This window comes from Charadrius vociferus, unplaced genomic scaffold (assembly GCF_000708025.1).
Source record: "Charadrius vociferus isolate BGI_N301 unplaced genomic scaffold, ASM70802v2 scaffold46, whole genome shotgun sequence".
Classification (NCBI taxonomy): Eukaryota; Metazoa; Chordata; class Aves; order Charadriiformes; family Charadriidae; genus Charadrius; species Charadrius vociferus.
This window is the reverse complement of record NW_009648710.1, coordinates 2,396,280-2,411,670: the sequence shown is the minus strand read 5'-3', so window position 1 is coordinate 2,411,670 and position 15,391 is coordinate 2,396,280. Positions and strand designations below refer to the sequence as shown.

The following is a 15,391-nucleotide window of genomic DNA, read 5'->3' as shown; positions in this document are numbered from 1 at the left end:
GCCACATTGCAGTGGTGAAACTACCTAGAAAGTCTGGTATCCTGTAAAAAGACAAGATCAAGATCATGAAGCTGGGAGGGAAATGTCACTGTGAGATTGCTGGAGATGCAAGTGTACTGGCTGCTTCAGTGTCCCTCCCTATTTCTTTCTCCCTTTGCCTAATCTTCCTCTGCTTCAAGCATCCTGGGCCCCTACCTGCCTGGCTGGGATGTGTGGCTGTCCCACTGTCTGCCTGCTGCTTCCAGGACCCCAGCTCTTCTAGGACCTTCTTACCTGCCAGCCAACTCCCCGTGACTGCATACAGTCGTCTCTGTATGTCTGTGCATCTCCAGTGCATGTTTTTTCCCCCCATAGATTCTGCACTTTTCGCTAACACTCTGACTTCTCTGTAAAGCCTCAATAAAGCATCTCAGCGCAATTTGACTAATTAAAATTTTGGGCACCACTATGTGCTTTACATGAAAAGCAAAACTGCTGGGTATGTGTGGCCTCAAAATTATGTACCCTATCCTGTCTTCTATGCAAAGGGTGGGGTTTTTTTCATAAAATAATACAGGTGATGATATGCACCAAGTTTTTTAAAAGTGGGTGCCAAATATTGGGACTCTTGAGTTCATATTTAAGCAGCAATTAAGAGACATGATTTTCAAACCAGCACTTCTCCATTTGACTTCTGCTTGACAATTTGATGATCAGGATACAAGACGAGCTGGGCATACTGGCTTTTATACAGTCAGTACCTCTTATAACCTCTGACGTGTATGCTGTAGAGAATGAAGTTATTTACGTTCCGAATAGACAGCTTCAGAGCTGAGGAACATCAGAGCTGATGGCTCTGGTGTCCAGACAGCGGTATGGCTTCATTTCTGTTTATAATCACTGTGAAATGAAGGCATCCTCTCTCCTGAGAGAGTTACGAACTAGATTATCTTGAGCCTCCTTCCTGTGCCCAAATTTCACGTGCAGCTGCCACAATCCAGAATATTACTATCTCTTGTTTCTGTTAAATATCGAGTGCATTAGTGTACACTCCAAAAGTGTAGTTTTCATAGATATTAAACCTTAAAGCATAGGCTGCAGCATATAATTGTGAACACCTGCCTTACAGGGTAACTCTAAGAAAACTCTTTAACTTGTTCAGTTTTCTAAATCAAGGGGAAAGCACATACCATAGCAAATGCTCCTAGTCAAAGCGTTATTGTTTTAAATCTATTGTGAATGTCCTATAGTCTCTTACTTAAAAACCAGTTCTGGGCTTGACCAGGAAAGGTCAGTGAATACTTGATTTCAGTAAGAGCTGAAGTTGGTACCTCCCAGGAAGTCCTACCTGTCTTTCGGTTTTGGATCTGCTAAAAAGGAATATTGGGATAATACTGAGTTTCAGAACTCTTATTATATTTGGTAAAGTTTACAGTCATTTGCATGTGTATGTTCTTCCTTCTTAGGAAATATTTCGCAGACATTTAATGCACAAACTTATAAATTTGCAGTTGGTTTGCAGTTGATTCAGCCTGATGTCCTTTCTAGTAGGCAGACTGCTGTATTTGTACTTTATTACATCAGGTATGAACTAGCTTGTTCACATTTCAGTAACTGAGTTGTTGGGAGATTTGGAGATCTGCTGCTGGTGGGTTTTGCACACAAGATGTGATATGAATGTAATGCTGAAATCTGCATGCAAATGTACAAGCTGCCATTTATACATTTGTGAACTGAATAAATTACAGAGAAATGTCAGGTCCCATACAAATTCTTAATGTTATATACAACAAATTAGTAAAATATTCTACAAAGGAAAAAAATGTCTGATAATGCTTAATATCTTTCTCCAAAAATTATTTTACTGCAGTAAATCTGGCTGTGAACTGCTCTTATTATTGCTTTTAAACTACCGTTAAATAACCCATTTTGCTAAAAGAAAGGAACATAAATTTTAAAAGCAACTTGTCGGATAAAATTAAGCTGCTCTGCTAGTGCTTAAGGGAAGCATGTATATAAGGAGATATTTTGTAAGGTTTTAATTTTAACTAAAAATATAACAACTTTTTAATAAATTCCCTTTCTTATCTGGAAGGCATAGAGCACGAATGCAGATGTTTGATTTGTCTGTGTAACAAGCATATGAGCAGGTTAAAAAATGGTGTCTTAAAATATGGTTCCAGCTTTAAAAATGACTGTAAGCCTGTCATCACCTTTACTGTATTTGCTCTTTTTCGCTATTTGAACTGGCTGCTTGGTTTACTAACAAAAGCAAGTTTGTGTAGCTTTTTTAACTCCCATCAGCCTAGCACAGCTGGGGAGGAGGCAGCTGTATTCTACTGTCATATGCGGTTTCAGCAAAACTGTCAGCTAAATCCCAATTCCTGAATCTTTGTCAGTGGAGATTTATAATAGAGCGCGAAGTAGAAAAGGCACAGATTGACTTCTTAAGTGCGAGGTAGAAGCAGTGGCTTTGAAATGTTTATACTGAATAGGTATATAGATGTAGGTGAAAATTTCATTTGTTGAATGCGAGGTCACTTTTTATAACTATGTCACTGACTGATCAGTGGAGCTTTTTTTGTACTGTCATCTGAAGTAACATGAGCAGTGTTTTAAGTTTGACCTAATTTCCTGCAATAAGATAGCTTAATCTAAATAAACTCACTGCATCCATTTCTTTTGCTGTTGCAACCTATCAAAAACTTTGATATGCTCAGTAGGATGGAGCCCAAACCAAAAGGATTCTTGGCTATTTTCTTCTCCAGACTCTTATGCTAATGTTAATTAATAATGTTTAAGAATTTGGTAAGTAGCACATTATTTGTCAAACGTCTAATAATACCTATTTCAAGAAATGTCACTATGGTTGCATAAATAAACATTTAATAGTAATTATCTGATTCTAGTAAAACCTAATGGAGCATTCAAAGCCTCCAAACTGCTTAGTATGAAACTTAACTTGCTCTAATCAGCCCAAGAGTAGGGAAGCATGAGAGATTCTCCATGCATGTTTGACAATGCACTGTGGTCTCATACTGCAAAGAAACCATACGGCTGTCAGAAGCAAATATTTAATCTTCAGCAAGTATATACTTATTTGTATTTTAGTCCGTAATCTCTAGTCCAGTCCACAGTTGAACTAAGGAATCCCATTGACAGTAACTCTCTATATATGAAAATCTTTGAGATGTAATTAATTACACGATTGTCTCAAATCATATACTTTTATGACAGAAGTGTGTACAAGTACTATATTCAGTACTAGTACTAAAAATCTAGTACTAGATTATATGTATATAAATATAAATATTTATGGAAGCATAGTTAGATTTTTCTCCATGTTCTAGTAAAAACTTAATCTCTCGAATTCCAGTTATGATTTCTTTTCTTGTTTCTTTCTCATCCCAGAAAGTTTTAGTTTAGCTTATCATATTCTCAGCTTTAGCAATTGAACTGCTCTCTATGAACATTTGACATCCACAGTGAGTTAGTTATTTGGCACATTGTACAGTAATGTAAAATCTTTGTTGCCTCCTTTGTTTTATTGGAATTGGATTTGCTATTTTTAAAGAGTAACTTGCACAAAGTCAGTGCTTTGGATTATGCAGGTATGATCAGTTGAGGTAATTAGAACTGTCTTTCTAGTTTAAAAGTGTTTGCTTTTTAAAAGGCACATTTCCGAGCTTTTCCATCCCTCTGAATTGTAAAGGATTTTCTTCTTCCTTGCAAGTAAGTTGCAGAAGGTCTAGCCCACATAATTTCGACTCAGTTGATCAAGCTGAACCAAGTCTTTTCCAAACTGCCAACTCTTATGTAGTCGATGGAGGGTACCATGGTTCTAACGGGTGGGAATTGGGCTAGAGCATCCAGCATTCCTGTCTGTGGCTCTGAACAAGCTGCGTTACCGCTCTGACCATCGCGCATCGCCTGTTTGTATTGTAAGCTCTTCTCTGAAAACCCTGTAGCCAATGTAGTGTGAAACAAAGACACAAACTGGCAAAAGATTATTTGGGCTATGACAGCATATTCTAAGGAAGAAATAGTTTGTCTGAACCATTGATTCTGGCTGATACTAACTGCCTTTTCATTCTGCAGTTCTGATAGCAAAGATGTCTTTGTAAGGGTAGACAATGCCTTAGACATCAGGAAAAGTACCTGTCTTTTTAAGTAATTGTACCACTTATTGCAAGCATTTCTCAGTTTAACAGGGAGGGCAGTTTCGTCGGACCTAAGGGACTAGTGTTTCAAAGAGTTATTAGTCATGCTGTAACTGCTTAATATGAAACTAAATACAATGAAGGCCTCAAAAAGCTGCAAAATTCTCACAGGTAGTCATTTGAAGAAAGCGTGAAAGATTAAAATCTTGCTCTGTCTCTTAAAAACAGTTATTGGACACAAGACTTCCGTACCTTCAGCTTGTTGTTAAGTTTGTTGTTGTAACTCCTGTAGCATTGCGGTATTTTTTCCTGCTTGTGATGATTTCATCAGAAGAACAGACCCAAAGGCAGTGATGTCCTATGCTTGATGTGACAGCTCTGCATAGCTAGGAGATGAGTAAGGATAACATGAACAAAGTTGTGCTGAAGTGAAGCATAATACTTAATTTCACAACAGAAGGTGGAACAGTAAATGCCACGAATCAGGTTAAGTGGGCACCTGTGTGGCTGGCACTCAGAAAAATGTCGGCATTTGCAGTCATTATATTTAATGTTGTGCTCTGAAACTCTAGGAGCAGTTGATCCCCTAATAGGCTTCCTCATTCACTTTTGCGGTTTTGTCATTGCTGTAATGTAATAATTGTTAAATATTAGCTAAAACTGGAGTTAAATTTTCCTCTTGTTTCAAAGCCCAAAGTTATAAAATAAATTTGTGTTTTCATGCAAGGAAATTCTTTACTGTGATCACTTTTTGTGTCTCAGAACAGATTATTACTTGTTTCTAATGTACTGAAAAATCAGTTGCTTACAGCTGTAGACAAATGAGTACTTCGGTTCCTGCTTTTCAGTGGAACTAATGAGATGAGGTTCTTTATAACTTAGACTGAGTAGTCAGTTTGTCCAATAGTTAACATAGTCATATTTACATTATTTTAAATTGTGTAATGAATTTTTTTTGCACATCATAAAATTGTTTTCAGGCTATTTGAATATTAGAAATATATAAGGCTAATGAAGAGAGAGGAGACGTTTTAGCTATTCTAGCACAGACTAAGCCAGAAAAACCTATTTCAGAACATGACCATAGTGGGTTTATTAAAATTGATCAGCTTATTCTTGCGTGTAATAATTTGGAATGATGCAGTGTATTCCATGACTTCATTATGGCAGATGCTAGAGGGGAAACTTTAAGTTTAAAACAAGAAACAATGAAGAGGACAGACTAACAAGGGCAGCAGTAAGAGTGAACTGGGTGGCCTGATAGATGTTTTCTTTTTATGCCAGTGCCTGTCTATTATCACCTTTTTGTAGCATCCTAGGAAAAATGAATGTGGAGAGCAAGGTGGTTTTGTCTTAAGTGTTCATGGACAATGAGAGAATCCTTTCTTTTATGGGACGGTAACATAAACAACTGAGAAGAGGGGAAGAGTTTGGCCGTGACAATAAAGAGGAGTCGCCCATATTGGTGAGATGGGGAAGGTTAGGAAAGAAGGCAGCACGGCGAGGAATAGTGTCAGAGCTTTGGGGTGGGAAAGATCCATGTGCATCAGTGCTCTGAAGGGATGCTGGGTTGTGTTTGCAAAGATCAGAGAAAACTGTGTATCAGTGTTTGAGATGGGACAAGATTAGAGCTCAGACTTTTATCTATGGTAGCGTATAAAAATTGGGTGCGGTAAAGACATAATTGCAGAAGTAGTTTGTAAGATACACTCTGATCTTGATGAAACCATTGATTTTGGGCCTGTGCTGTGTCCAAGTGGCAGGCGCAGCAATGGGGCTGTCACTGGGTAGGGGGTCAGTTGAGAGATGCTGAGAGGGATGATGCAGGAGCTTAGCTGTAGCCCTGTTAAGCTGGAGCCAACAGCCAGAACAGCCAGGTATCCAAAACGACAGCACAGATGAAAGGCAATCCTGTTTTGAACAAGAAGTGACTGCTTTCCTACTGAAGAATAGAAGTAACAGTTGAATTTCTTTCCGTAGACATACTTACAAAAGGAGCATGCTGTGAATATAGCCTTGGACTCCCCTCTTCTCTTCTCCAGAAAGTTAGGGAATACTACTAGGGAAGGTCCTCTACATGGCATGCAAAAGGAGTAGAGCAACTGTAGACAGTCATGAAAAGCAAAAAAAAAAAAAAAGGACAAACATCTCAAGAACAGGGAAGTGCCCAAAATAATTACATTCTTTGATTAAAGCAATTGTGATAAACTGTATGGAAAATGCACAAATCTGTCTTCAGTTTGTTTATAACAATCGTGATTGCTTCCAACAATAATTACTTGTCTTTTGATGTCAGAGTATTTTTTCTGATATCATAATAAATTACATAAGGAATGGGCCCAATGTTTTTGCAAATTCCATTTTTATCAGTGGTGTTTTGACACTTTTATTTTGCTTTTATCAGATTTAGTTACTATTTCTATTTGATATTTTGTATAGTATTTTAATCTATAATTTAGCTCTTACCTGTTCTTTGATAATCGTTCTCTCGGGTTAAACGTTAGGCAGATCATTTTCAAGAGTGTTGCTCACATAAAATCTCACAGTAAATAATTTTCCTGTTAACTTTCTTCTTTTTCCAACTGAAAACTTGTGCTTTTGTGTTCCTTTAAAAAGAATGTGTTTGCAACTCCTCTGAAGTTTGGGACACACTGAAATACTGAGACCGCGTATTTTAGAAATCCAGGAAACGATCGTGCTACTTTTTTGCATGTTGTTAAATTGGCTGAAGACATCTGGGTAGCTTCATCCTAAAAGTGCCTGTGCTGGTCCTCAGCCTAAGCTGAGCAGAAATGTTGAAGAGACACAGATCACAATGACTTGCTGCAAAGCATCAGTGGGGATGTAAATATGTACTCTGGCTCAGTTAGGGCCCCCCTTGCCAAACTTTTTAAGTCAGATGTTAGGGCCACATGTTTTTTTTATGTCTATAGCCTTTGCTGTAGCAAACCATGATACAATACTATCCGTCAAGATTTGCAGAGCAGGTAAACAAGAGGTACTGTTCTGGCTCCTGAGAAAACCCACTTCCAAAAGGTTTCGAAACAGCAGCAACATCAGTATCACAGGTCTGGCTGCAGCAGTTCTGCCCTGCGGCAGAGACTGCTTGTGCCAGCCAAATCCCTGAACGTGACTTCTGCGATGATCTTTGGAGAGTAGAAAGTTCTCTGAATGCAGCGTCATCACATAATATTGAGTAATTGACCTCTGATGCACTCTTTTTCTCTGTGAATTTATGACCGATACCTTTGATTCTTAAAAGAAGTGGGATTACCTCACTAGAACTTCCATCTCTTGGAAAACGACAGGAATTGTAGATCCGGGCCAATACCCCTGCCTTTCCCACCTGTGTCCCCTCGCAGGAGCTGGGAGGGAAGTACTTGTAGTTCTTCTCCTAACACCAACACAGAAACACCTGGGGGTGCCACCTGATAATACCATTATAACCTCCACCTTTCTGTCTCCTAATTCATGTCAAGGTGCTATTGTAAACTGATTGCTAATTTTTCATTTGCAATACTTTGGGGGAAAAAGTTACAATGTTGGTGGAGGTTACTGTAACCTTTGAGTTGTCTCAGATGCAAAAATTGCAATGAGCATGCATTGCAGAGATATTGTTTGGGGATAAACAGTGTTTCAAGTTGAAGTTGTTTTTATAGCTAATGCATTAAAAAAACCAAACCCAACACTTGGTTACAGAGGTGCTCTATTCTGTGGAATACCGAAGTAAACTGTTACTGTGGATTAGTAGCTAAAGGATTATTTCTTTGGCAGAATAATCTGTGAATTCTACTTCTGCTGACTGAAGCCAGCTTCAGCAAAAATGCTTTAAAAGTACTTTCTTTCTTGAAAACTGCTCTTTCAGTGAGTGAAGGCAGGTTGTCTTGACTCCTTTAAATGATGCAGGAAAGAATATTGGAAGCCTTTAGGCAAATAATGATATAACATGCAACAGAAAGATGCACTGCAACAGAGGCATTAACATTGCACCTTTATGCTCCTGTTCGCATCGCCCAGCTTTCAAAAATGATAGACTGGGAGGCTGCAGAAAATTGTAGGCAACTGCACTAGCAACAGTTCTCACTTCCATGTTTTTCATAAAAGCCAAACTGCCCTTTATGGGCTATTAATTTGTGAAGTCATTTATCTCAGGGCAAGACTGTATTTACAGAACCTAAGATAAAGACAGACTATTGTAGCCTGGGATTTAAAAATGTCACTGCACATGATGCCAGGATAAACGGGACAGAAATTAATTTCAGTTACATCTACTCTGACACTTTCCAAACTATTTTTTTACACTGCCTCTTGGCATTATATTCTTTTCCTATTCACCTACAACAAACCTCTGTCTAAGCTGAAGAAATAATGTCATCAAATAAAAATGTTCTACCAGCTCTGTGCCTGGTAGAGATTTAAAGGGGTTATTTACAGTGACCACTGTAGTTTTCTAATGGCTTCCTTCGTTATCACTTCTCTATCTCCTCTTCTTTATCTATTACTTACCTCAGTTGTAAACTTAGAGGGAGGTGCCTTCAGTGGAGTGGCTCGGTGTAGCACAGTGTGTGGTACTGTGGTACAAGTCACGGTTAGTGCGTACATCCTAACCCTTCCTCTCCTCCACTACACCCAAAGAGTACAGAGACATTACTCCACCTTTTCCCACCTTCACCTCCGTGGGCTTCTCATCTTTTGAAGTTGCTTTGACCTTCTACCAAGAAAAGGTCAAGTCAAGATACAATTGTCCTAAAATAATCTTTACTTAGTATGATTTCCTAGACTCTTTGGGCAGAGACCTTGTTTCCCATTTTGAGCAATCTGTTTTCTGCAATAAAACACTGAATATGTCTCTCTGTTGCTATAGAAATAATGTTGCATTAAATGAGGGAACCAGTGCCCTGCTGTCGACAAATCTAATCGAAGTGTTAGTCTCTAGAGCTTGAATTTCACCACTGGGAAGAGGAATACATAATTCTACAAATTATTTCCGTAACTTATGCATAAATGTCTTTATACTCTGGAACTGTTAGCTAAATTTCCCAAAGTGATAGCATGGAGATTTACATGGTGTAATGTGTTTACATATATCTTCACAGAGCCTTCTCCCTCCCCTTTTCCCCACTCCCCTCCCCTGTACATTTTCATTATAGCTTGAAATGTCCAACTTTTTGTACAGGAAGGTGGGGAGTGGAAGGAAAAGCAGCTTTCTCAGCCAGATTCCCTACCCCATGAACAACAGTATGCCAGGTTTATTTATATTTTTGGTTTTATTTTTTAAAATCCAGCTCCTCCAAGTAACATGAAACGTCATTTGCCCTGTTCTTTCTAGTATTAATACAGATATTTGCCGTAACTGGAAGGACAGCCTAAACTGACCACGGTCCTGGTACCCCACAAACTGATCTGCTGTCCACTACTTTCTAGACTACACCGGGTATCGTATGCCCAGTATTTCTCAAGTAACGCAAAGATTTTGCTACAATACCTTTCTACCCTGTACAGCAGTTAAACACAAGAGTTGTGGATTTTGACTTTATGTACCACATATAAAATCTGTCTTTACATTTAGACATAATTCAGGCATAACATGAATATGGGTTTTTTTCCCAGTGGTGTTCTAAAGCTGTAGAATTCTGATAACAGCAATGAGGTTGTACTTAAGCCTGTATCTATAGCGTACGGAAGTGGAATTGAAATCTTTGCTAATAGTAGTTTTTAAGGGTCAGTGTTTGTCAACATATTGATCATAAGTATTTTGAAGAAACATGGAGAAAAAATCTCTTATCTCATAGTTACATTACAGGAGCCCCTCCAATACATTTCTATATATTATATATATGTATAGTTACAAAAATAGAACACAATTTAAAAAAATACATGATGGTTGATTTGCATAGAGCTAATGTATGTTATAAATCTGATTTCAGAGTTCTTGTTACAACTTCTTGGTTAAAAAATGCAACTGTTATTTGTGAAATGGGCCTGTTAGATATATGTTACTTATTATAGGACAAAATACAATTTATAAATGTTCAATTTAATTCATGAATAATAAACATATCAGTGGCCTCTGATTAACGATTGCTCTTTAGAAAACGTAAAAAAATCTCTGTCATCATTAGAATAAAATAACTGTTTTTTTAAAAAATCCTTTCTAAATTTTTTTCAGGGATTGTAAATTAATCTAGCAATTAGATAAACCTTCCTAGACAAGGACAAATTTCTGACAGCCAGACAGAAGAGTAACTGTCTGGGTATGCATATGAATATAAAAACAGAGGTGCAGGAAAAGCTAGCAAAGTACACAATTACCTTTCTTGAAATTAATGCCATGCTCATTATTAAAACAGACTCATCATATAAACAAGTCGCCACAAGACACTAATTATATTTTTGCTGTTAAAGTAATTCTTGTAATGAAAAAACCCCAACTTTAATTCCTTTGCACAGCCATAAAATATAAACCAAAGGTTGACCCGGTTTTTACCCTTGTGTAAAGTTGTTATACCATCCAAGGTTGCTGCATTTTTTCACCACATCATCAGTCTATAGATGAAAAGAATCAGTCTGCTAAATTTTTTGGTGCAAAACACTGACTGTTATATCACCTACAGCTATGCTATTTGTTGGTTTCTATCCAGACTCTTTCTTAATAAGGCAAGTTATTGAAAATGGCTGAGTACTTGAAAAGGGAGGGAAAGATGTGGGGAGGAAAGGGTTGAGTGGACATACAATATTAGAGTGAAGATGAATTCTAGATCTCTACATATGATCACATCTAATATAGAATATTTTCTTACTGTGCATAGTTCCATAAACAAAAGCTAACAATGAGGACAGAAAAGACAGCATAAACACTAAAATGTGATTGTTTTTTTTTTTTTCTGTAGGAACTCGATGGAGAAAGAACCAAGAGCAAGATTTAAAGAATGTTCTGAAGAACACTGACCAGGACATCCCGTTGGTATTTGTCAGTGGAAATCATGATATTGGCAATACTCCAACAAGAGAAACAATAGATAATTATTGCAAGAACTGGGGAGATGACTACTTCAGCTTTTGGGTTGGAGGTGTTTTCTTCCTTGTGCTGAATTCTCAGTTATACTTTGATTCTTCCAAATGCCCCGAGTTAAAACAAGCCCAGGATGTGTGGCTCGATGAGCAACTGGCTGTTGCTGAAAAACATAAATGCAAGCATATAATAGTATTTCAACACATCCCTCTCTTTCTGAGAAGACCTGATGAAAAACATGATTATTTCAACTTGGAAACATCAGTTCGTCAAGAGATAATGGAAAAGTTTCATAAAGCAGGTATTTTCTCAGATTTTCCTATTTTTGACTTTTTGTTTCAAATTTTTAATGGTTATGCTGCCAGACAACATACATTTAACTTAAATGGTACTGTCTTCAAGGAATTTTAGACATTGCTTATAAACCTCATTGTTCCCTGTAGGTCAAAATTATCAACTGAATCTAACCACCTGTAAAAAGTACCCAAAAAAATGTTTACTTTGAGTGAAAAGTAAAAAACTAAATGTGAAAAACTCTTTAAAATAAATAGCAAGGATTCCATTTTGCAAGTACTGGTAGATGTAAGACAACCTGAGTTTTTCTTGCCAAAGGAGTGGAAGATCAGGTATTACCATAGGAGAAAAATACAGAATTTATGTTTTACATAAAACATAGAAACAGAATTCAGAATTACCTTGGAGGTTGTTTTCTCCCACACTGAGCCAATTTTAAACCAAGAGTGTAATGCACTCCAGATTTATTCAGTGTTAAAGAGAGTCCTGCTCCACTAAGATCAATGCATTATCCATTACTAATCAGGGCCATTTCTGGGATGAAGGGCGGGCGGACCATGCGCTGAACAAGTATATTGTACCAAATCCCTTAGCTTTGTTTGTCGATACTTGAATGCCTTGGAGACAGACACAGCACATAGCTACTCCTCCATGCTGTTCCTGGTGCTTCCTGTTAATTGCCTTCAGGTTCCTGGGGTATACTACTCCCGCAAAATTTCCTGCCACAGGAGTGTCATTTTCTCCATCTGTAAGAGAGCACGTTATTTGTATTACTGAACAATGCAAATTGTTTATGATACTGTTCCTAATTTACCATGTAATTGTTAAGCCCAGAGTCATCCAAAAGCAGCCTAATTTCCAAGCTCTGAATCTCCTACTGTTTCCAATCAGTGGGGCCAAAATTCACAGCTATTTGAGGGCTTTCCAGGGGACTGACATATTTGCAGAGTCAAGACTTGCAAGTGCGGGGGTTTTTTTCCCTATAAGGAGACATGTTGAGAATACCTTAGAATATCTTTTTTAATTTTTGGGCTAGTGTTAATATAGTGGAAAGTATTGCTATTGGAAAGTTGGGCAGCTAAATGACTGCTTATGTACTGTTGGCTAAAACTACATCCTAGTTCGTTGGAGAGCACGTTAGCAGAAGGACATTGCCATACAGGTGTATCCCAGTAAATAAGCATTAATGTGGAAAACAAAGCAGTTCTGTTCTAGAGTTTTCTGTCATCCAGGTGGCTTACTAACATTTGGTAACACAGTACTGGGCATATAATGAATCAAGAGGTAAAGGAGATTATGCAAAATGCTAACGCTGTAACATTTATCATTGTCCTGGTTTGAGCAACATCGGATTAATTTCTCTTTCAGTAATTTCCCTTTTCAGTGAGGTCTCTTCTAATGCTAGGGAAAACTGCATTTTTAGAAGACTCTAGTGTCTGAATTTGTGAAGTGTTTACTTTATAGCCAGCTATGGTATGGGCGTTTCAAGGTCTCAGGGTTTTTGAGCTTGCCAGGTGTGGGGATGAGAGGTGAGACCTGGGCACTTGACCCAAGCCGGCCAACAGGATTATTTCATACCATGAGCATCCCATTCAATATAAATTAGAAATTTTGCTGAGGAATTTTCTCTTCTATGATGGCTGCCATCCTGAGAACTTCTTGCCCCGACAACAGACCCCTGAGGCCTTTCCTTCCTTCCGAAGCTGTAGCGCTCACAGACTCTGACATTTGCTGTCCACTGCTGGGAGTGCAGAGCTTCCTACTGATATAATAGGCTGAGTATAACCCTTGTGTATTTTATGTTGGTATTGGGATCAATATTGGTTCTTTAATATTATTAATTTTAATTATTTAGTATTATTCTATAAAATCTGTTTATATTTTAACCTCTCCGATTCCGTGTTTTTCCCTGATTCCCCTTCCCAGGTGGGGAGGGGTCATTGGGTCACAGAATAATTGTCTAAATGACAAAAAATTGTTGTGGCTTCTTCAAACAATCAATAACAATCATTGTTACATTATCACATTTCTCAGAGGGATATTTCAGACTGATTCTACTAATGTGTATCCAGAGGCTTAAACAAAAGTTGGGTAGGCTTCAAATTATGGGGAAAGGAAGAGAGAATGGGAAGCCAGCAAAAACAAGACAACTCTGCAGCAGAAATTCCCAAACTCCTGTCTGGGCCAACATCCCATTTGTACCTTCCCTTCATCATTTCTCATTGTGTTGCTCCTTCCCATCCCTTAAAATCCTCCCAAAATGACGTGTTGTTTGGTTCCTTCATGAATATGTTAAAACATTGATCTTTTGCTTGCTGTTTTATACAATCAGTAAATGAGTCAATAGGTAATATTCACAATCCCATAATCAAACATTTTGCTAATTAAATGAATACAGAGAGCAAGCAGTTCAGACTGCTGAGAAAAATTAGCTGAATCAAAAGTTGGCTCAGAGTTTCCTTAGTAACGGGTGCGTTCTGTTTCCATTTTATTATTCAATTGAACAACAGTCTTTGTAAGACCACAATGTTATCAGTGGATTGCAAACAGGCAGTTATCATGGTAGGATAGATGCACAGATATGCAAAGGCACCACTTATTTTCCAACTCTCTGCTTTCCCTAAGAATAATCAATTTCAGCATATCATTAGACATGAAATTGGTTTTCCCCCAGTTCACTTCATACATTCTTGGAGGATTAAAACACAGAATATTGCTAACGAAATCCCTATCTACTTCGCATTGGCGGTGTTGCTGTTTTTTAATTGTGACTTGCAGTTTAAGAAGCCTAACCCCCTACAGCACTTAATTTAGAAATTTGGTAAAACTGTTTATTCTGGAAAAAGAAAGTAAGTCTGCCTTTTTAATGACTTTTAATGACTAGGCTGCTACTATTCTTCTTGCCTGACCTGTCACCAGGTCCTTCCTTCTGCTCTCTCCCTCTCTGATTCAGTGTTTCCAGCCATTCTGAAGGTTTGTTGTGTAATTATGAAACATTTCGGTATAATGTGCATGTTTTAGGGGTTGCTATGTTTGGCAATGTGATGTTATTAGATGGGCATCATATTTCAGTTGCTGATAACCCAGGATCAGACCTGGGACTACCCCGGTTTTCATGTTTATACTTATTCTAGAAGTGTCAAACACAGAGCTGTAACTCATCTGGTTAGAGAGAGACAGGAAAGGAAGGACAATGTAGTAATTCATGTACAAAGAAATTCATATGGGTATGTGTAGGAAATAATCAGATACTTAAAGTATGGTGGTATTGCACAGGTGTTTTAAAGTGAGGTATGCAACTTCAGAAAATTACTATTTTAAATTCAGAGCCCACATCTTCTGTAGTTATTCTCTTCTAATCACTTACATATTACATAATGTTTTTGGTTTAAGTATCCGCTCATTACAAGCAGAGATAAAAGACTAGCTGTAGAGGCTACATCTGGTACGAAATACTGAATTACATTTCTCACATGAGAAGTGTCCTTAACAGTTGGGCTAATTAAAGATAAAATCATGTCCTTATGATAAATATTTATAAATTGAAAATCTGGCACTTGTAAATATGTATTACTACTATGCAAAGTTAAACCCTACTTGTAAGCTGCGCGTCTAAGAAATCCTTCTACCCCATTTTTTCTTTAAATGCATTATAACGAGTATTGTCCTTGAAAAAGTGATTTCGGTGACAGTGAAAATCAACTCATTGAGAACATAGTTTATCATTTAAATGAAAATACATTTCTGAAAGCATATTTGTATAACTTCTGAAAGTTTAGCCTCAACTGTAAGAGCTCTGCCTCCTCTATGCACAGAAGCTAGGTACAGAAAAAACCTGTGTGCAAGAACTGTGAATGAGCTGACCTGACGTTCTCATCTGTGAGATCTGCTTGAGTCACTCCACTCTGCTACGTGGAGTGCATAGTCTGCTTTTAAGAATTTTATA

The 15,391-nt window shown here is 37.7% G+C and overlaps 1 protein-coding gene across 1 annotated transcript in view; it reads left to right on the top strand.

Moving 5' to 3' along the window:
* CPPED1 (calcineurin-like phosphoesterase domain containing 1) overlaps positions 1–15,391 on the top strand; it is a 47,840-nt gene that overhangs the window by 18,406 nt on the left and 14,043 nt on the right. The window contains 1 exon segment of the mRNA XM_009886583.1: positions 11,030–11,452. Within this exon segment, the coding sequence (XP_009884885.1) occupies positions 11,030–11,452 (423 nt within the window).